This window comes from Tetrahymena thermophila (genome assembly GCF_000189635.1).
Source record: "Tetrahymena thermophila SB210 genomic scaffold scf_8254799, whole genome shotgun sequence".
Lineage (NCBI taxonomy): Eukaryota > Ciliophora > Oligohymenophorea > Hymenostomatida > Tetrahymenidae > Tetrahymena > Tetrahymena thermophila.
The window spans coordinates 144,684-166,567 of record NW_002476555.1 but is presented as its reverse complement, the minus strand read 5'-3'; the positions used below and the strand labels follow the sequence as shown (position 1 = coordinate 166,567).

Below are 21,884 nucleotides of genomic sequence, written 5' to 3'. Positions count from 1 at the left end.
ACCTCATTATTTATAAAAAATAATCAACCTATTCAGTCAATAATTATTATTTTTCACCACTCAATAATATTTTATTTTTAAAATAAGAAATTTTTTTATTTAATAATAAAATTAAAGATAATTTATTATTATTTTATTTATGAAATATTTAAAAACACTAAAGTTATTAGGGAAAATAAAATTTCAATAAGATTTTAAAAGTATTATTTTTTGCATAATTGCTTTTTTTTAATTTAAAAATACTGCTGGTTATTATTATTTACTCATATTCAAAATAAAAGATAAAATCTTTTTAAAGGAATTAGAAATTTTAGTATGATTTTAGTTAAAAATGTCATTTAATTTAATTTGTAAAAAGGAAAAAAAAATTGTATTTTGTTGAAATATTTTTTTAATTGTGAGTATTAATTTACTTTTAGAAAACAAGTAAATAAATATTTAAAAAATAAATCAAAATGTTTGTATTTAACATTCTTAATAAAGTGCATTTTATCTTTAATATAAATCAAAATGTTTGTATTTAACATTCTTAATAAAGTGCATTTTATCTTTATTTTACATTAAATTATATAGAATTAAACTTTCATTTTTATAATATAGTTAATGCTTTTTTTTTGTTTTATTATAGATTATTAATTTGTACTTTATAATTTATTTTACTAAGATCATTAAAATTTAATAAAGCAGGCTTTTATTTATATTTTTCACTTAGAAAAAGCCTCATAATAATTCTTAGCATTTCTAGTTAAAGAATCGCAACCATCGCACCAATAATAATTTTCTCCACATCTTTTTTTTGCTATTAATCTTCCACATGAGAACACTTTATCTTTTAAAATTGAATTAGCTCCATATTTATTTACTAAATATCCTTTTGGAAGATTTCTTATTGAAACATCCAGTATCATACAAGGTAGACAATTGTCTCCATCATGAGGACCACACCCTGAACAGCACCCACAATGAAATCCTATGCTTTTTCCACAATAATATTTACCACTTGTTCCAACTCTGGATTCAAAATTATTTTTGTTAATTTAAACTTTCGTTGGATCAATGTCTAAGCTGCTTTATTTTGGTGCATTACCACCCTTAGAAAAGCTCTATATTATTTCTTTTTGATGATCGGAGTTAATATGACATAAAAATTCATCACCTTATGATTTAAAGTTACATAAGTTGCACTCATACTTTTTTAGCTAGCAACTAAGCTCATGTATCGCAAGTAATTTAAGATTATCGCTATATCCGCAATTGTATTAGCATTACATTTTAATTTAGCTTGAAAGTTTGCTCAAAAATGAGTTAACTTAAATTGAATAATTTCTTGATCCACAAACTTAGCAAGATTTAGTTTAAACAATAGGTTTACAGTCAAAGCAAACAACTGAATTGCAACAAGTTGTAATATTTGGAGATTAGCTCACTTTTTAACAATTTATGCAACAAAGTTAAGTCAAAATATCCTACTAGCTATCCATTTTAACTTATATAATTAATTTTGTTTATCAATAACAATTTCAATGATTTATTTTAAATTAATCAAATTTTAATAATACGATTAAATCTAATACCTCAACCAAGATTTTAATTAAATCAATTTTCTATAGACACTTTATTATATGATAATTATCATTAAAATAAAAATATTTCCTTTAAAATTTGAATAAAAATATTCTATCAACTAAAACATTGAATTAATAAATAAATAAACAAATACTAATTAAGAACTTAAAAATTTTAAGAAAGTATTTTATGAAATTCCTTAAAAAATTAAAAACTAAATTGAATAAAATTATTTTCATAATTAATTTATTTATTTATTTTATTAATTATAAGCTATTTTAATTTATAATTTGAATTGATATTAGATTTACTAATTAATACTCACTAATAAAATAATCATTACAAGCCTGTAATTAAAGCATAAATAAACAAATATAATGCAAAATTATTTACAAATAATAGTTTGAATTTAAAATATTTTAATGAAAAACCAATTAAATGATTGAACTGATATTTTTAAGTAGCTTAGGTAATAAACTGATCTTTATAATAACAGACCATATAAAAATAAAAAAAGAGCTTAGTTAAATAATTAGATAAAAATAAACAATAATCTATTTTTGATTTTCTTTATTTATATATTAGTCAATATGCTTAAAAAATTAAAAGTTTAGTTTTTTTTGATTAATTTATAATAAAGCTTTAAATATTAATATTAGAAAAAGTAGACAGGAAATGTTAGCAATTTAGATCGCATTATAAAAAACACAAAACAATTAAATAAAATTCTTGAAGAAGAAATAACTAGATGTACATACAGTATTTAAGAGGTAAATAAGGATTTTAAAAATTTTTTTCATATTCAAAAAATTGTTTATTTTTATACATAATTTCTCAAACAAATTTGATAAACATGTTAAATAATATTTGATTATAGAAAGGATTCATTCAACCAATAACTTTTAAATTAGTTTTTATTAAATCTAAATTAAAGAAGAAGACGAAAGTAATTAATTAGCATGCTAGAATGATAATAATTATTATTAAATTTTTACTAATAATTCAAATAGAATGGAAATAAAAAAATCAAATAAATAAATAAATTTATTAAATAGTGTTTGTTTGTTTGTTTGTTAACTTTTTTTCTAAAATTAGCATCAAAGATAAAATCGTAAAAGATCAAGCTTATTTTCAAAAATAAAAAAAAATAAAGTGATAATTAAAAATAGCTAATAAAACTGATATAAAAAATATATGTATTTTTTAAATTAAGCTACTTTATAGACCAAAAATTTATAAAAAATTATAATAATTTGTTTAAAATGAATTAATTTATTTTACAATAAAAATTTGAATTAATATAAGCAGAGATAGATAATTAATTAATTAATTAATTACCATTTCAACCTTAATCATATTTAGATCCGGTAAATTAATAAATAATTAAATTACAATATTTTGTTAATCAAATAGTTAATATTTTGTCTTCCTTCCTCTCTTGTTGTTAGAGTTTTGTCTAATTTACCTCAATTATTTATTCAGTTATCAAAAATACAATTTCTTTCTTTCTTTCTAATTTAAATTTTCCAACAATGCAAAATTATAAAAAGAGGAGTTTTTAAATTCAGAGTAAAAAGAAAGAAAAGATTAATTTTTTTAAGAACATCGACATATTTTCAAGAACAAATCAAAGATTTATTTGCATTAATGCCCTTTTTCATATCTTGTTGTTCTTTTATATTTTAAGTTTCTTGGCTTTTTTATTTGTAAAATAAAGAGCATATACTTGGTATTAATATTATAAGAGTTATGGGTATAGATTTAATACCAAAAAAAAGCAACTTATAGGTTTCCATTTATAGTTATCTGTGTATATCAAAGCAGTTTCGTTATGGTTTTCCATGATTTATATCGGTGACTGAATAGATATCTTGCTTTTTACAATACCCTGAGCACCCATATAGCTCTAAATTAATCATGTCATATAAATAAGATAATTTTTATTAATTTTTATCTGTATCAGACAAGTAATCAGGACATTCTTAAGCAGATTTAGCACCATCATATTTATTAATTATAAATTTGTGCTTAAAATCATAATAGACATCTGTCTTATTGTTCCATTTACAGGGACATTCTTTAGAGCACAACACTTTAGAGGTTTCATTAAAATATTTATCGTAATTTTGGTCAATTAGTAATTAGAAAATAGGATTGGCATTAGCCAATCTTTCACACCCTTTAGATAAATCGAAGTAATGAATTACAAACTGTTTCGCTTTTCCAATTATAAAAATACAAAAGGCATTGGAAATTATAGCAAGCACTCCCAATCCGATGTGTTTTTTTTTCATAGCTGCCCAATTTAATACTATGCAAGCATAAAATATCAATATTGTAGTAAGAATCGGGTGAGACTAAGATACTTTTTAAAGAAGCCCGCTCTGAGAATATAAGTAAAAGCAGTAAGTAACAAAACAAAATATATAAGCTAAGCAGACCTTCGCAATAGTATCAGCAGCACTTTTATCAAATAATCGGCAGACTTTCATTAATTAATTTATTTTTTTGCTTATTCTTTTTTTTACTTTTAATTGTTTGTATTTATTTACACTTTAATAAAATAACTTAATTTCAAAGCTAAAAGAGCACTTAAAAAATTGCTAAATAACTAACATGGATCCATAGCAATAAGTACTAGCCTATTGCTTTTATATTTTTTGGTATACATTTGACAGAATCATATAATTAGTAATTTTTACTTCCTATTTATTGAATGTAAGCAAATTAATTATGTTTTTTCTAAATCAATTAATTGTTGAAAAAAGATTCAATCAAAATATATAGATGAATGCCTTGGCTATTTTTAGAATTTCATTGCAAAAACAATTAATTATTAAAAATTTTAATTTTAGAGTTCTAAATATTCTTAATTAAATCAACAAATATTTTTATTAATATTTACATAAATTAATTTTAATAAGAATTTATTTTTTTAATTAATTTTGTTATTTTATAAAATAAATACTTATTTTTAGTTGATGAATAAGTTAATTACTGTAATTTGAAATAATTTATGTAAATAATTTATAAAGATTCTATCAATTCTTTAAAAATTAATATCAAAAGTATAGCCAATTTTAAAAATAAATTATTATAAAAAATATATTTTATTTACAGTAAATTTAGAAATTTGTTGTATTTGATAAACCAATTAATATGTTTATTTTTTTTAAATTTAAAAAAAAACAAAACAAAAATGACAAATAAACATAAATATCACTTGACTTTAAATTATTTTAATAATATTTCATCGTATTTTAGTATGAGGTATTATAGAAAGCTGATGAGAGTTACAGAAAAAAAAACTAGCCCGTAAAATAGAATTCCAGGAAAGAAGTGAGTAATTGTTGAAGTTTGTTAAAGATTGTCAATACTGAAAAATACTAATGTTAAGAGAGATAGTAAGATAGGTAGTTAAAACTTCAGATTAGATGAACAAAAAGTTAAATGAAGTATATTATTTTGTGTCATTTAAGCTTTGTTTTTTGGAGAGTCACTGATTTATTCTATTTATTCATTTTTTGTAGAATCTTATCCTAAACTAGCTTGCTCCATTTCAATAATTTAAAAAGAGTTTTACTCACTTTGTTTTATTGAACAATCAAACATAAATTAAAAGAAAGATTTCTAAAAGTAACTCGTATCTTGGCTAGTTAAAAAGTTTAGACTCGTGTCAGTTATGCAGAAAAAAGGAAGAACTAAGCATGCATATATAAATCCTGCAACTATATTTATCAGTACTCTGATTTAAAATCCCACAGTTGATTATTAGAAAGGGCTACTTTAAACAAGAAATTTTTAAAATAAATCATTCAACTCATATGAATGACCTGTTTATAAATAAAAATATACAGAGAGCAAAAAGAGAACAGAATATTTAGAGTGAAAGCAAATTTACTATCTGCTATAAACTATATTTCCATATGATATTAGGGCTATGAAAAAAAGCTAAACAATGAGGAATGAGCTTTTATCTAAGTTGGATATGGAGAACAATACGAAATTTATCAAAAAGGAAGAACAATTCCACAATTTTCCAATTTTTTCTTTAATCACAAAGAATTAATATAAGCACAATATTGTAAATGTAAGATAAATCAAAAACACAAAAAGACTCTGCAGCGTATAACCATTAGATAATTCCTCGTTTGAGAAATCTTCTGAGATGAAGCACATATAATAAGCTAGAGAAAACAGAATAAGTATTGATTGCAAAATAAAATAAATATTTTTAGGGATTCTTTTTAAATGCTCAGAGCTAACACTTTTAATTTATTTTATTACTAAATAAAAGAATAGAGCAATATGAAGAATAGATGAACCTATCATTTATAGATTCTAACTTATGTGATATTTCTACAGTAATAATTATTTCTAACTGAAAACATGCTGCAAATAGATACTAATTATAAAGAGAGCGATGCTTATAAATATATTTTTTTCTATTTTCTTGTTGGTGGAGCTAAAATCATTTTTCTTGAACAATAAGAAACCAAAATAAAGAGCATAAATTATACTTATAGCAATGAGAAGTTACCTTATATATAGACTATAGCTTGACATATTTTCTTAAGATACTTGAGAATATGAAGCAACAAATAAAGCTGAAAGAAATACTAAAAAGTCAATTGTTTTCTCAAAATTAATTTATTTACATAATTTTTTAATAATTACCAATAAGTAGATCAGTTGACTGATGAAAGGTTCTTGCTTATTATATATGATATAAAATAGCTAAGAAAGAATTAATATTCCAAATGTCCCACATGCTAAAAGGACGAAGCTTGAAAAATTCCTATAAGTAAAGACAGCAGAAGAGAGTGCTAGTAAAAATAATAGAACAATCATAAACGTACTTTACAAAGGGCTGAAATTTTTGAATTAAATCTGAGTTGTGATTTGTTATTAGTAGTAATTTATTAAAATGATCGCAATTATTACAATGGCTAAATTAAGGATGGCTACGTAAAAACAATTTTAAAGGATATCGATATCAGGAGTTATCATTTCTTATTTAATTACTGACCTGATTTCTTAAATATAAATCACTGCACTTTTTAAAAATTTGAAAAGCTAATCTTTATCATTAATTTTATCGTTTATGAATAAATCCTTATAATTTAATCTCACCTGTTATGTAATTTATTCTATCCCATCTAATTCATCATAGCTAAACTATTTATTTTTGTTTTACATAGAATTGTAAAGATCTTCAACATGCCTAAAGTTTGTATAGAAATTGTTTGCTAGCACATAGTTATCAATTTATGGAATATCTAAGAAGTATTAAGGAATCATAATGCCAATATTATTCTTTGTAAGTGGCTATCCAGTAAGTGCACTTATTGTAGCAGATATGTCATAAGAAGTAACTTAGTACTAATAATTATTTTACACTACGCTCTTTATCTAATTGCCAAGAAATTTTCTATTATCATAAGCTAAAATAAAGCCCTTTGATGCATTTTAAATCACTTCCATATTTTCTGTCTAATTTATAAATCCAAATTATCCTACTGAAAGGATAGTTATATTAGTATTCAACTATTTAGATTAATTAAAAGAATCAAGGATTAAGGAAACACTTTAATTAAAATAGTCATAGATTATTTAATCAGAGTTAGATTCTTCTTATTTGAAATGCTATTACAAGTGCAGAAAAGTTTCATTAATTCTTTGGTAATAAAAAATAAAATTTTATCCTTCTTCTTTTTACAGCTTAAGAAACTCTTATTTTGAATGTACCTCTTGTTTGTAATATGTGTCATTATAATGATCTTAGTTTATATTTTTAACTATCTTGTCATTAAAGTCAGAGATTAAATAACTTTAGCCTTTATTTTACCTAATTTTTTAATTCAACTTAAAATATCTGCTTGTTTTTCAATAAATTTTAATAAAAGATTTTAAATCGTATCATAATTATTTTAAACTAAATTTATATTCCTTATCCAAACAAATAAAATTTTTTTTAAAAATTATATTTTCCATAATATCTCAAAATTATTTATTATTGTTATTAGAGATGGGAATCGAAACAATTTTTACAATAGTTTATAAGTAAAAAATAATTGTTTTGAAAATGCCTAAGTATATGAGACAATATGTTAAATTATGAAATTATTTTAAATATATTTTAAGCAAAAAATTTACTAGATTTTAAATTTATTTAAATGATTATTTTTTATAATTCAATTTAAAAAATGGAAGAATTTGAAAATCAGTATTTTAAATAAGATTTTTTTTTCAGGTAAATGTTTGAATAATAATTTAGAGAAAATTGGATTTATTTGCATAGATATTTTATTAGACAGTACTTGCTTTGAATCTTTTAAAATAAATTAAAAAGTACTTTTTTGATTAAAAGAGCAATGAGTCAAAGTCTGTTTAGTGACTAAATGAATTATTTAAATAGTCTCTAAAGCCAATGTAGTTTCCTGATAACAGAGACTGTAGTTTGTATTCTTCATGAAGAGGAAAGTCTTAGTTTAATTAAGTAATTAAGGTCTTTTCTTTTTCATTTTTGTAGAATTCTTCCATATCATTGTTGAAAAAATAGAAAGGATTCCTACTTAAATTAAAGTTTGCACATTATTTAACTTTATCTTTCTTACAATAAATCAAATCATTCAAGCCGAAGTCAGAAATGACTATCAATGCTACCTTTTCAGTCTATTTAGGGAACCAAGATTCCTCGTAATAGCTTTTTTAAAGGTCATCCTTAAATTTCATTTCACTCAAATATGGATTACTAATTTAATCTTATTTCTCTTAATTCATTGTTGGGTTAGGGATAGCTTCCTCCCAAAATACCCATAAAACAGTCGCTTAAATGAAAAATAGACTAACTAGCAAATATATTGGTTTTAATATGATCTTAAGCATATCTAAACTTAAGTAATATTTGATTGAGTAAGTTACTTTCTTAAAAGAATCTATTGAAAATAATGTAAAGTAAATACTATAAATTAATTAATAATAATAATATTATTGAATAAACTCAGGTAAAAAACTTATGATTATTAAATTTAATAAAACAAAATCAATTAAAAATTCATGTAAAAATAAATAAATACTCTTACCTTTTAATATTAAATATTATTCAAAATATTTTTTTGATTTAGAATTGAACCAAAGACAAAGAATATTTGAAAAAAAAAGTTAAAAATGATTTATGATTTTCTATAAAATAATTTTAATTGTACTCATTTTTATGTTAATAAATGAAAATAAAATTAATTGCTAAAAACAAACATATTTTAAATTAAGAGTTTGAAATTTATTAAAACTTAAACATTAAAATGTCTATCAAAATAATTTTTCTGTATTTTACATCATAATAAATTAATATTACAAATTTCTACTCTAAATAAATAAATATAATTTATTAATTTTATTAGAAATAATTTAAATTAGACATAAATAAAAAAAATCCTATATTGAATAAACCAAATAAATTACAAAATACTATTAAGAAATACAATTATTTTTTAAATAAAAGGTACATTCTGTTTTATTTTTTTATTTAAAATTGTATTGATTTGTAGCAAAAATTATAAATACTCTTTAATAAAACTATAAATTAAATACTAGCAATTAAAATTTAAATAAATCAAATAATTCACTCATTTTTTACTTGTAACTTTTTTATTTTAATGAACAATTATCATTTCTATCTAATAATTTTATTTGTATTTTTTTGATAAGATGCTTTAGCTAAACTAAATGCTGAACATAAAAAAATTAATTAATGAATGAATAATTAAATGGATAAATGAATGAAAGAATGTATAATAATACTAACATTTATTTTAAAATTAATTGCATTTTTTTGTGATATATAAATAGATAATTAGTGGTTTTTTGTTGAATCATTACTTTGAAAATAGAGGACTTAAAAGCTCTATTGGGTTTTTGAAAGAATCATTATAATAGAATTTGAGTATGGAATAGATTCCATGGGTGAAAATCAAATAATCAATTTTATTAAAAATAGTTTTGAGGAGTGACTGATTTTTAAGAGTGTAGAGCTTAATTATTTCATTATTATTAAAGGAGAACTTGTAAATGAGCAAGTCGTTTAAAATTTAGAAAATACGCACGAAAAATATAGCTATCCAGAAGTTGTTGTAGGAGAAATAGTTAAGCATTATTGGGTATAGAATTTTAATTATTATTACTGCATGGTGAAATGCTAAAAAGTTTACTCGAAATCCTATTTTCAAACTGGGTGACACATATGGAGTTTGTGCAAGATAATTTTCTCTTTCCATGAATGTTTGTAAAGTTTTATTATTTAGTATTTCTTATGCTTAAAAGGAGGGGATGATACGAACTTGAGCTACAAAAACTTTGCATGATTTACTCATACTTTCTACAATAGAGAGCTTTAGATTATTTAAGAGCATCAAAAATATGTGCTTAATCCACTCTACAATTACTTCAAAACCTAAAAAATAAACCAGCTTTCTTACTATATCTTCAGGGAAACCTCTCATACTTGCCCATATGAGGAAGACGTACAAAAATTTAGCAAATCTAGATCTTAAGTCTGAATGAGTTTGTTAGACATAGCCATCTTTGGTGAATTTCTTAAAGATAGTTGATTTAAGCTTCATTGAAAGGTGGACAAACATCATTACAAACAAGAAGGAAATATCACTATTTAAAATAACATTTGTAGCAATTATTGACAGAAAAAGGACAAGTGAGTGCAAAAAAACATAGAGAATTGCAGGAATTATGTATTTTATAAGGTGGAGGAGTGGAGATTTAGGTAATTTCTACCAAATAATATCTAATATGAGGTACTCACCGAATGTACACAACATCTTATCAACTATATCTGCTGTCATAAGAACACCGTAAAGTTTGAGAGTAGATTAACCTCTGAATGCATGATACCAATAAGAAACATCAAAGTATTCTTTCATTTCTATGATATAGAGGTTATCTGTGAATATGAGAACAGGGATAAGAATTAAAATAAAATGAACCCATATATGAAAATCTTTTCTCTAAATTTGTTTGCCTTTGATTATGTACTCTGCAATTAAAATAATCAACTCAATCGGCAACTTAAACATAACTTCAATTAAATTGTCTACATACATAATCCACAGTTTTATGTTGTACTTCTCTAAAGCTATCGGGCAACGAAATATTGCTAAGCTTCCTTCTTCTTTTTCTTTATCTTTATCTTCATTTGTAATTGATTTCTCTTTTTGTAAAGTTGGAGGATTGGGAAGATTTTAGCATGATTAACTCATGACATTAGAATTATTTTAGCTTTATTAAGATGATTAATTGGTTAATTGCAGTTAATTTTGATTTTCAAGATTGTTAATGCTAGTAAAATCTGTATCATCTTTTGTAGTTTTGCTGTCATTTTTAGCAGTTAAACAACCTAATTTTTCTTATGAATTATTATTGACTGAGCCTAATTCTGTACTATTATGAATGCTTTTGCTTCTATTTGTTTTTTTTCTCATCACTTTTAAATGATTGTTATCCTCTTTACTTGTCTATTGTGATTCATCATGGTCAATATTCGAAAAGTATTCATAACTCTCTTTATCTTCTTATTAGTTAATTTCTTCGTTCTCGTGATCCAATTCTTAACTGCTCGAATTATTAATCCTTTACTCTTCTTGTACGTAATCTAAAGAGTTTATTTCATTTTTGAATTTATTATTTTGATTTTATTACACAACCAAGCTACTTCTATGCTATTTTATTTCTTTTAAAGGCGAGGATTGATTTTACTTGTTTTTGATATCTCCTGAAGAAGAAAACCTATTGTGGTTGCTTTAATTATGCTTTGAATCACTATTTTCAATATTATAGCTGTTAGAATGCACAATTTAGATTTAGTCATGCTTTCTGACATGCTGCTGCTAGTTTTAATTTGAATGTTATTTCATTTTATGATTTTTGTTTTGAGTTTAGTTATTGCTATTGTTGTGTTTATTTTACTAATTTATGTTACTGTCATTTAATACATTAATAGAATAGCTGCAATTCTATTTACTACTTATTTACTTATTTTATTCGTTATAGTGTAACTAGTTATTGTAGCCATTGTTTGGTTTAGCTGCCTTACCTATTGTTATAAAACCATCATCATATTAACTATCTTTGTTAGTACCGTAAGAAGACACAGAGGAAGATAATCTTTCTTAATTGCTATTAGATTTTTTATGGAAATTAGTAGCAGAGGTCTTATTTTCAGGAGAAATTAATGAATAATTTTAATCAGAAAGTTTCCTACGAATATATTCTACCGTATTGTTGTTAGGCTCTGTAGAATCTACCAAACTTAAATATTCTTATGATATTTTGTTATTGCTTTAATTGTAGAAATCTGAATCATTACATCTCTTGTTGTTCTCTATAGCGCTTAAAATATGATCAATATTAGCATTCCTAGAATATTCATCACTATTGCTTGCTTATTAAGAACTTCTCTTTTTATTCTTTTTGTTTTTCTTACTAATATTTACTTAATTAACTTACTGACTTTGCTAATTCTATTCCTTTTGTTTTACACTACTATTGAGAATATTAGACTGGTTGTTGTTGCCATTTAATTTTTGATTAGACTAATCCAATCGAGCTTACTAACCTGAATAATTCATTAAATTGATAATGTCTAAAGCTATAACTTTTGTTTTACTATTTGTATAAATAAATATGCTGTCTTTCAAATATGTTTGATATGAAAGCCTATAATAAATAATAAAGTAAACAAATAGAAAATTAATATTACAATTTTTAATTTATGATTGATAAATTGTATACAATTAATTTTTTACACACTGATTTAAAATATTTGCATAAGTATAAAGATTATCTTATTTTTAATTAACAGTTCTAAGCAAGCAACTTAATGTGTATGTATATTCATATATAAACATCGCTTTGTTAAATCAGGTTAAGCTAAAAAAGGGTCTGCTTTTATTTAAAGAATTTTGATAAAATATGCTTTGTTTATTTACTTTACATGTGTTGATAAACCAATCATTCTGATGATTTTATAATAAAAAAGTTAAAGATACTATTCTACAATTCTTTGCATATTTTTAACTGAAACTTTCATTTTTTAAATTAAAATGTTATATTTCATGATTAATATAAATAGTTTTAGTTTTCAGTTATTTTTTAATTTTGAACTTTTATGAAATTTAATTTTGTTTATTTAAAAATATTTGACGAAAAAAATAAAATTAAAAATTAAAATCGATAGAAAACATGGTATTTATTTCATACAAAAATCTGTAGATTTATCATCAAAATTATTTATTATTAAAAAAAATTATCTGTTAATTCAAAAATAATACAAAATTTCTATCATCAAATAATTTAAAAAAATATTTTTTTGAAAAAATCATTCAAATAAAAAATTTTGGAGTAGAATAACCTATATTACTGATTGATTGATAGATAGATAATATTGATCTAGAAATTATTGTTTTCAATGAAAAATTTAAAAAATACAATGCATTTATATATCTATGTAAAAGTGCATTTTTCTCTTTAAACATTAAAAATATATATTTATTTCACTTGTACTTTATAATAAAATTATTTCTAAAATAAAATATATATTTTAAAAGATTTATGGAATTTCATTGTATTAATTAATATTAAAATCCGATCTGTAATAATAGCATACATTTTTTAATTTAATCCATTTTAAAAAATAAGCTTAATGAAAAAAGATTAGCATTTAAAAGAGATTCTTATTTTAGTTTGAATAAAGTAGTAATACTAAAATAAATATGAACACAAAAGTATAAAAGAAGGTAATACTAAATATAATATGTGGTTTTTAGCCAAGGATTAAAGAATTGGTTATTAATTATATTGATTATTTATTATTGATTTTATTAAAAATAAAGTTATGTTTTATTTAGTTAGCAAAATTTAGCATTAGTTCTACTATTAATACATTTATTGTCTAATTTTTTAATGACTAATTAATTGATTTTTGGTTTGTTTATTTATTGATAGATATTTATGTATTAATTTTTAATCTATTAACTAATCAAAAAAAGAAATTTATCTAAGATTGGTTTTCATTCATTCATCCATCCATCATTTGTCACTCTTTTACTACAAATCTGGAATCCAAAAGATTAGATTTTTACAAGCACTAATTAAAATACAATGAGTAGATGAGAACTTACAAATCTAAGGTTTTAAGAAATGTCCCTATAATTTAGTTACTTCCTCTCCTGTTTTTGTCTTCCAAACCTAAATCATACCTTTTTCACCTCCTAAAATTTAGAATAAAAAAAATTTTATAATTATTAACTTAAATGATAAAAGTTGATTTAATTTAATGATAGATTTACCTGTAATTATATATTAGCAACATGGTGTAATACAAGGATCCATTAAATCTTCACCTCCAGTAAATATTTTCTTTTACTTTTATATAAAATAATAATTAAAAATTGTAATTCCTTTTAAATAGATGATAAAATAAAACTCAATTAATCTATCATAAAAAATAACAATTTATTTATTTATTATTTTTTTAGTAAACTTTTAATTCATCTTTTAAATGCAAAATTAGATATCAAACACATGATTTATTTATTTATTTCATTCCTTTAGTTAATATTTGAATATATTCTGCAAGGTAATTTATTGGAATTTAGATTTAAAATTTGAATAAAGAAATCAAAAAAAATAAATTTGTGTCAGCCTAAAATTGAAAGCTAAAGTTTTATGTTTTTATTATTCTATTTTATCCTAAAAAATAACAGTTTATTTATTTTTTTTTGTAGAAAAATTTTTAATGCTTTGTTAAAAATGCAAAATTGGAAATGACATACTTTATTTATTTATTTCATTTTTATCGTTTATATTAAGTTTAAATAGCATTTTTAACAAGGTTATTTATTGAAAATTTAAATTTAAAATTTAACTATTTATTAACTTTCTAATTGCTTTCAAGCAAGATAAATAAATTTTGTGTTTGTAAAAAATTGCAAGCTAAATTTATATGCTTTTGTTTCCAAATAAATAATAGATTTGTTTTTTATATTAAATATCAATATTTATTACTATTCCTCCTTCGAAAGAATCTATAAGTAGAATTTGTCCATCAATAGTTGAACAGAGTATCTATTCACCATTTTAACTAAACTTTAAAGTTCTAACTTAAGGGCAATCATAATTCCAAGAAGCAAATGCTCCATGTTCATGTTTGTTTATATCGTATAAAGCAATCTTTGTAAAATCTGAGCCACCAACGGTTTCTGTGTATGAAATGGCATAAACTAATCCTAAATTATCAAATGCTGCAACAGGATTGCATTTTCTTTCAGATAAATCGAGAATTGCATTTTCTCCTAATGTCATAGAATTTAAATCCCAAAAACGCATTGTGCAATCCTAAGAAGTACTTAAAAATACATCTGAGGCATTATTAAGATCTAAACATAAAATGATATCTGTATGACCTACAAACTTCTTTACAATTTCATTGTCATGCAAGGACCAATAAATAATTGTGACTATATTTTGATCAAACATTTAAATTTTCTAATGATAAAGATTTTAAAAATATATTTACAATTTTTTTGAGTAACACAAAGAATTGCTTCACTATTGTGAGTAAATCTAACTAAATCCAATTAGCTTTCTTTGTGGTAAAGTTTTTTAATTTGCTCTCCACTCAATAAATTATATTCTATGATTTATTCTCCATCACAGGTTACTAAATACTCTCCACATTTAGATATATCCATCGAAGTAATTGCTACTTTCTAATTTTAAATAAAAAGGTGTTAAAGCTTATTCACTCAATTATAACAATTGAATAATTATCATAAAATGATTTCAATTAATTAAAAAAAATTATCTATCTTTAATTCAAAGTTTATTTTTACATTATCTTTAAACACCTTTGCCTTTTTCAGACTTTTCATTACATCGTCATTTATCTAAATTTCTTCTTTTTCCATTTTAAAAATCAATTTTTAACCTAAATTTTATATTTTTTTATAGATAGATACTTTCCTTTTTAGCTTTTGATATGCCTAAAATAATAAATTAATTAATTAATTTATAATTATTTATTTAGTGTCTCTTAATTTATATTTTTCAAATCAATCTTAGTATCTAATTGTTTGCTAATTATTTATATAATTAATAAAAGAAGATCGCTAACAAGCTAGCTAGCACTCCAAATTTTAATAATTCGCTTTATATTTTTTCACCAATAGATAATTTTAATTTGATGAATTCAAAAATTAATAGTTAACAAATGAATATGCATATAAGATTTACTAAAAATAGATGCTTCTAAATTTTATCAAAATAAATTATTAGAAAGTTTTCTTTGTAATTAATATTGAAATAATAACTATTTAACTCAATAAAAAAAAATAGGATAAAAGTAAAATAATTTTTTTTTAATAATAAAATGAAAACTCATATTAATTTTTAAAATAAAATTAAAGAAAAAGAAATCTCAATAAATATTTTAAATAAAAATAATTTATGAATTTTTATAGATATGAACCCAAATTTAGGAGAGTTATTTTAATTTAAATATTTATTTTTCTTTCCTATATTAAAAATTATTTCTAATTGCTGAAAAAAAAAAAAAAAAATTCGGGGGGGGGGGTCGATTATTATTAACAATGTTTCTGCTTTTCTGTTTTCACATGAAAAAATAAGGTATTATGGTATATATATAATATTTTTTGCTATTAATTATCTAATATTTTATTTAGTTGGTAGGTAAATAAAAATTATATCAAAATTGTGTCTTAATGCTAAATTATTAGATTGATAGACAAACCCTGATAATTAGATAGATTTAAAATAAAAATTATATTAATTAAATGACTGATAAAAAATATAATTTAATTTATTTATTTATTTTTACTTTTTTTGGTTTTAAATCATAAAAAAAACAAATTTCAAAATAATATGATATATTCTACTAAATTTATTATTTTTTTAATAGCTCTGAGAGCCTAAGTATTAGGAAACTCAAAACCAAATAAGTTTATTTGTAAATATTGAAGTTTGATATTTTTCTTTAAGTTATTAGATAAATCAAATAATATATCATGTTAATCATATGATTCATTTAAATCTATGATAAAAAATAACCTCTTTAAATTGTCAAGCTACGAAAGTCCTTATGTTGCTCTACCTAACTCTTCAATCTTAATAGGATTATTGGATAATTTTATCTTTAATTTTTGTAGATCTTTCAAAGCAGATAAGCTATCTATTATAGCCTTCACTCCTATTTCATTAAATTTATTGTTTGAAAAATTTATTTCCAATTATTCTAGAGTTTTAATTTAAGAAATGCTATTTCCAATAATTTAGCCAGAATTTGGTAATTGATTAAATTATTCAATTTAAAGAGAAAGAATTTTCAATTATTTAAGATTTTGTAAATAATCAAATAAACACTTCATTTCAAAAACAATAATATCATTTGCTTTATCATTTATAAGCTATAAATTTAAGTTTATTAGATTTTATTAAGTAGATAATAATTAGCATAGGAAAGATATCAATTCATTATTAAAATGGCAACCTAAAACGAGTTCTAATTCTTTTAAATTTAATTGAGTAAAATCCTTAACTGAAAATTATTCTAAAAATTCTTTCATTCCAGTTTATTGAGTACATTTTAAGTTTAATATTTATAATTGATTGCAAAGAGACAATGACTTTGAGAATTAATTGATATATTAACTTTTCAAAGGAATGAACAATTTTAATTTATTAAAGCAGTTACTTTTGCTGCAATAACTTATCATAGACGATACTTGTTAAAAAGCCAATTCAGATAACTCAGTTTGCTCAAATTCAATCAATAAATCTTCTATTTAAGGTAAATCCTATAATATAAAGAAGTATTTGAGATTGCTATTTTAAATTTATACATGTAACTTTTTCAAAGCTTAATTTTTGTTTTATAAAATCAAACTATTATCTCTGATTTTATTCTAATTAACTTTTAATTATAAAACTACTTCAGTTAATTTTTAAGAGCTCTCAAAAAGATTCTCAAATAGAGCAGAGAATCCTGCATCACTCAAATCATTATTCCAATAACCTAAAAATAGTTATTAAAGCTAATTTAGTTAGGAAATAGCTTAGGAAAGAGTTATGAGACTCTCATCTGTTAGTGTATTATAGTTAAATCTGATATCTAATTAAGTAATATTTGATAATTACTTTAATTTTGAGCTTAAGTACTAGACTTGCTCATTTTTAATGTTCATATAATACAAAAGTAAAGATAAAGATTACAATTTAGGAAAACCTAATAATGAATCAAACAACTTTTGCAGCCCTGAATAATCATTAATTTAATTTAATCCAAGTCCAATTTAAAGTTCATTTAAATTTTAAATATGACTAATAGCTGAAGCAAGTTCTAATATGTTGTTAGATGAAAGCTCGTTATAAGAAATATCAACTATTAAGCAATTACATTATTTCACTCTTTTAAGAAATCTAAATAAAATACATACCTCAGAACTTTTTAAACATTTGAAGAAGCCTAATCTAATTTTATTTAGATTGTAATTGATATCTTTTTCTTCTATGAAAGATTCACTTAATGATATTTTTCTATATTTATAATTTAAATCAATCACTTTATTTCCAATTAGAGATTTAAGAGCCTCTTTATCTAAATCAATATATCTGATGACATTTTTTAAATCTTCTTTAAACATTTCAAGTGATTTTATTTCTATTTGTGTATAATTAATTAATCAAGTAGAAATATTAAAAATATCAATAATTTTTTGTTTATTAATAAAATAAACAACTACAAATAAAAAGATATATTCTTTATTTTACTTACATCAAAAATATTACTTATATTGAAATATTTAATTGTAATACTATTGAAAAAATAATATTTGATATCATAATTCATAAAGTATATTATTTTTTGTTTAAATTTTTTCAACTAACTTTAAGTATTACTTTTGCTAATGAAGACCTAGAAAATAAACAATTTTAGTTATAACAACATTTAAAAAAATATTTTTTTACCTTTATAAATGAAAATAATTAAGACAATTTACTTTTGGTTAGTAAATTAGCATAATAAGTAAAAGAAATTAATAAATAAATTAATTTTATGTCAGTTAATTTATTTAATTTGAAACAAATGAAAATTTACAAAATATTTTTAAAATGATTAAATTGTTTTACAAATCTTTAGTAAACTATTTATCATTTTTTTCAAAAAAATAACATATTTATTATTTTGATAAATAAAAATACATATTCGATTGATTGATTAATATACAAATATATTGATTGTAGTGTATTTATTTAGATAATTTCAAAACAATGCTAATTACGCATTATAAGTTTTAATTAAACATTTAAGTGTTGTCTTTGATAGAATATTACTCAAATTTTTAATTTTAGCATAGGATTTTGACAAGCAGTATTTTCAGTATATACAAAGATACCTCTGCAAAATAAATGCCTTTTAAATATAATAAACTAGAAAGTATTTTCAAACTCTCTTATGAATCCAGTCTACAACTATCTTCATGTATTCATCGATTTCAGGCTCTAGAGGTATCCCATGCCAAAGATTATGGTCATATATTATTTATTTATCTTAAGAAGGGGATTATTCTATAAGCTAGCTTGCTAATGATGGGTCAACAAGCTTATCATGACCACCCTAGAAGAGTAAAAAAGGGACATCGAAATCATGGTAGAGAAATTCAGTATCCATCATAGACTCTATTATTGATCTTATGGTTCCTGCTCTTAATCCTTCTTTATAGTATAACTCATCCACTTTAAATAAATAGTCGTCAACTACTTTATTTCTCTGAGCTGAACTTCTACCTTTATTAGTAGGAGTCACTTTCATTTTAGGAAACAGTCTACCAATAAATCTGCCAAATATTTTAGGGTATCTCTGATAATATGGGTGGTCTTTCAAAGCAGGAGCAAAGAATACAATTCCCTTAAACTTTTCTCTATTTTCCAATCCTAAATGAAAAGCTGTGAGTCCTCCCAATGAAAATCCACATAAAAATAAAGGTTTATCAGGATAAATCTTTTGAACTTCTGCAATAAATTGGTGAGCATCCTCAATGTGTCTTTTAATATCAGGCATGTACCCTCTAAGACCTTAACTTTTACCATAGCCCTTGAAATCATAGGCACATACTTCAATCTGGTTTTTAGCTAAATCTTCTGCGATATGAGCCAATAAATTCGAATGCCAATTCATTCCATGGAAAATAACGCATATAGCCTTAGGAGGTTATTCAAAAGCCTTGAATCTATAAGTGTGCAATTTATATTTGTTATTATCGAAAAATCCCTCTTTTTGAGAGCTATAAAATGCATCAATGAAGTTCTCCTCGGGATACATTTTATTCCTCAATGGATTTTCAGCTTCTATTTTCTGTTTTGTCCTAATTATCTTTTGGTATTACTCAACTTATTCTTGATGTAATTATCTATATTTCAACTAAAAAAATAACTACTCTGAAGGCTTCTTATGGAAATGCTTGAGATGTTTGCTTTGCTTTTGAATCTAAGTTGATTTAGTCCATAAAAACTCTGCCTTTAAAAGAGACTTTTGAATGAATTTCATTAAATAATCCATTTTTGATTTGTTAATTATTAAATAATAAATAAATAGTAAAAAGTATATAATACAAAAATAATTAAAAATATTCAACCTTATCAATGAGAAATATATATTTTTTATTTATAAATACTTCATTAAAATATTTAATTTAATAGATAATATTTTTTAATCATAAAAACTTAGAATAACATTTTTCAAAATAAAGCTTTTAAAAAATATTTTTTATAAAAAAATTTATGATAAATTTTATAAACTGAGCAAAATTATTTAAAAAGAATTTTAAAATACTTCAAATAAACATAAAATATTCCTTCCTGTCTTTCAGTTCTTAAAGAAATTAACAAATTTTTAAGTTAATTTTGCTATAATTATGAAAATTATTACCATATTTTTAAAACATCTTATTCTTTATTAAATATTTCCATTAAAATAATCTTCATCTTTATTTAATCATTAGATATATGTTAAAATATATAATTTTAAAGCAAAACCAGAAACTAGATTTATTAAGTTAAAATAAATGAAATAAAAATATAAAAATTTTCTAAAATAAAATAAAAAAATAAAACATATTTTATGAAAGGATCAAACATAAATTCTTTTTATTGCCTTAAATTATAATTTTTTTAATTAAAAATTTATCTTATTTTTTATAAGAAATTTTAGAAAATAAAAAGATACTTTAAATTTTAAAAAATATTTTAAAAAGAAATTAAATTATTGATTTTCCTAAAAAGTAATTTAATATTGAAAGGGTGAAATATTTATATTTATTAGACTTTTATAATTAATTGATCTAGACAACAAAAATTAAAAAAAGAAAGATAGTAAGCAACAATATCAAAAATAAATTAATTATAATAAAAGATTTCTAGAAATAAAAGAAATCTTAAGTAATTTATAAGCTAGATAAATACTTATTTAGTGTTCCTCTTAATGAAATGAATGAATTAAAAGAAATTTAAATAAGAATAAAGACATTATTAAAATATTTTAAATTATAATTCAATTTATCTTTTCATTTTCTTATTTAAAATTAACTAATTTAAAAAACTGCAAACAAAAAATAATTATTGAAGCATATTTTTGGTTAAAAGATTATTTATATTATTCTGAATTGTTTTAAAATTAAAATATTTATCCAAATAATTATTTATTTTTTATTGAATATGTATCTTAAATGAATTATTTTCAATACTTATGCTCCAAAAATATAAACTCAACTTTAATTGAGGTCAGTTGAAATAGAATAAGAATTATCTGTGCAATTTATATTTTAAAATTTTGATTTATTTATCCAGATCATGATGAATATTTCTTTTATAAATAAATTTTCGAAGAAATTTAGAAATTTTTGATTGCTAGCTTGGCAATATTTTGATAACACGATTAATAATTAACTAATTCACTTCTTAAGCATTTCAAATAATTTTTCTTTTAGAAAATTTATCATGATCCCTTATTTCTTCTATTTCAAATATTTAAATACACTTCAATGTATGTTGAAATAATTTGCGATACTTAACCTATTTTCTTAAATCAGATAATGAATTAATTAATTAATCAATCAACCAGTTGATCGAGGCATTTACTTTTTATGATCAGGAAAAGAAAAAGGAAAACATAAAATTTCTAGCTCTTTCTTTATTGCTAGAAAGCATCTATCTACCTCTTCGTTTAATATAAA

The 21,884-nt window shown here is 21.9% G+C and overlaps 8 protein-coding genes across 8 annotated transcripts; 1 reads left to right on the top strand and 7 right to left on the bottom strand. All coding sequences in view use genetic code 6, as the record gives it.

The window, feature by feature from the left end:
• Window positions 1–704: 704 nt before the first annotated feature.
• TTHERM_00812940 (hypothetical protein) lies at window positions 705–1,481 on the bottom strand (the record flags this gene model as incomplete). The annotated part of the gene is made up of 1 exon (XM_001008622.3): window positions 705–1,481. One exon carries the CDS (start codon window positions 1,479–1,481, stop codon window positions 705–707), a length of 777 nt encoding a protein of 258 aa, XP_001008622.1.
• Window positions 1,482–2,314: 833 nt separating this feature from the next.
• TTHERM_000812939 (hypothetical protein) lies at window positions 2,315–2,748 on the top strand (the record flags this gene model as incomplete). Its single annotated transcript, XM_012795764.1, has 2 exons — window positions 2,315–2,336; window positions 2,501–2,748. The coding sequence occupies 2 exons, from the start codon at window positions 2,315–2,317 to the stop codon at window positions 2,746–2,748; spliced, it is 270 nt and encodes an 89-aa protein (XP_012651218.1).
• TTHERM_00812930 (transmembrane protein, putative) lies at window positions 2,719–4,156 on the bottom strand. The gene has a single exon (XM_001008621.2). It carries the CDS (start codon window positions 4,056–4,058, stop codon window positions 3,183–3,185), a length of 876 nt encoding a protein of 291 aa, XP_001008621.2. The 5' UTR covers window positions 4,059–4,156; the 3' UTR covers window positions 2,719–3,182.
• Window positions 4,157–4,785: 629 nt separating this feature from the next.
• On the bottom strand, window positions 4,786–8,454 carry TTHERM_00812920 (eukaryotic membrane protein (cytomegalovirus gH-receptor) family protein, putative; the record flags this gene model as incomplete). Its single annotated transcript, XM_001008620.3, has 2 exons — window positions 4,786–7,414; window positions 7,922–8,454. The coding sequence occupies 2 exons, from the start codon at window positions 8,452–8,454 to the stop codon at window positions 4,786–4,788; spliced, it is 3,162 nt and encodes a 1,053-aa protein (XP_001008620.2).
• Window positions 8,455–9,440: 986 nt separating this feature from the next.
• Window positions 9,441–12,206, bottom strand: TTHERM_000812919 (eukaryotic membrane protein, cytomegalovirus gH-receptor family protein; the record flags this gene model as incomplete). The annotated part of the gene is made up of 1 exon (XM_012795763.1): window positions 9,441–12,206. The coding sequence occupies one exon, from the start codon at window positions 12,204–12,206 to the stop codon at window positions 9,441–9,443; it is 2,766 nt and encodes a 921-aa protein (XP_012651217.1).
• A 1,459-nt stretch (window positions 12,207–13,665) lies between these two features.
• Window positions 13,666–15,545, bottom strand: TTHERM_000812918 (WD domain, G-beta repeat protein; the record flags this gene model as incomplete). Its single annotated transcript, XM_012795762.1, has 5 exons — window positions 13,666–13,847; window positions 13,926–14,001; window positions 14,644–15,095; window positions 15,155–15,347; window positions 15,471–15,545. 5 exons carry the CDS (start codon window positions 15,543–15,545, stop codon window positions 13,666–13,668), a joined length of 978 nt encoding a protein of 325 aa, XP_012651216.1.
• A 963-nt stretch (window positions 15,546–16,508) lies between these two features.
• Window positions 16,509–18,296, bottom strand: TTHERM_00812910 (kinase domain protein, putative; the record flags this gene model as incomplete). Its single annotated transcript, XM_001008619.3, has 1 exon — window positions 16,509–18,296. One exon carries the CDS (start codon window positions 18,294–18,296, stop codon window positions 16,509–16,511), a length of 1,788 nt encoding a protein of 595 aa, XP_001008619.3.
• An 800-nt stretch (window positions 18,297–19,096) lies between these two features.
• On the bottom strand, window positions 19,097–20,212 carry TTHERM_00812900 (alpha/beta fold hydrolase; the record flags this gene model as incomplete). Its single annotated transcript, XM_001008618.1, has 1 exon — window positions 19,097–20,212. One exon carries the CDS (start codon window positions 20,210–20,212, stop codon window positions 19,097–19,099), a length of 1,116 nt encoding a protein of 371 aa, XP_001008618.1.
• Between the last annotated feature and the right edge of the window lie 1,672 nt (window positions 20,213–21,884).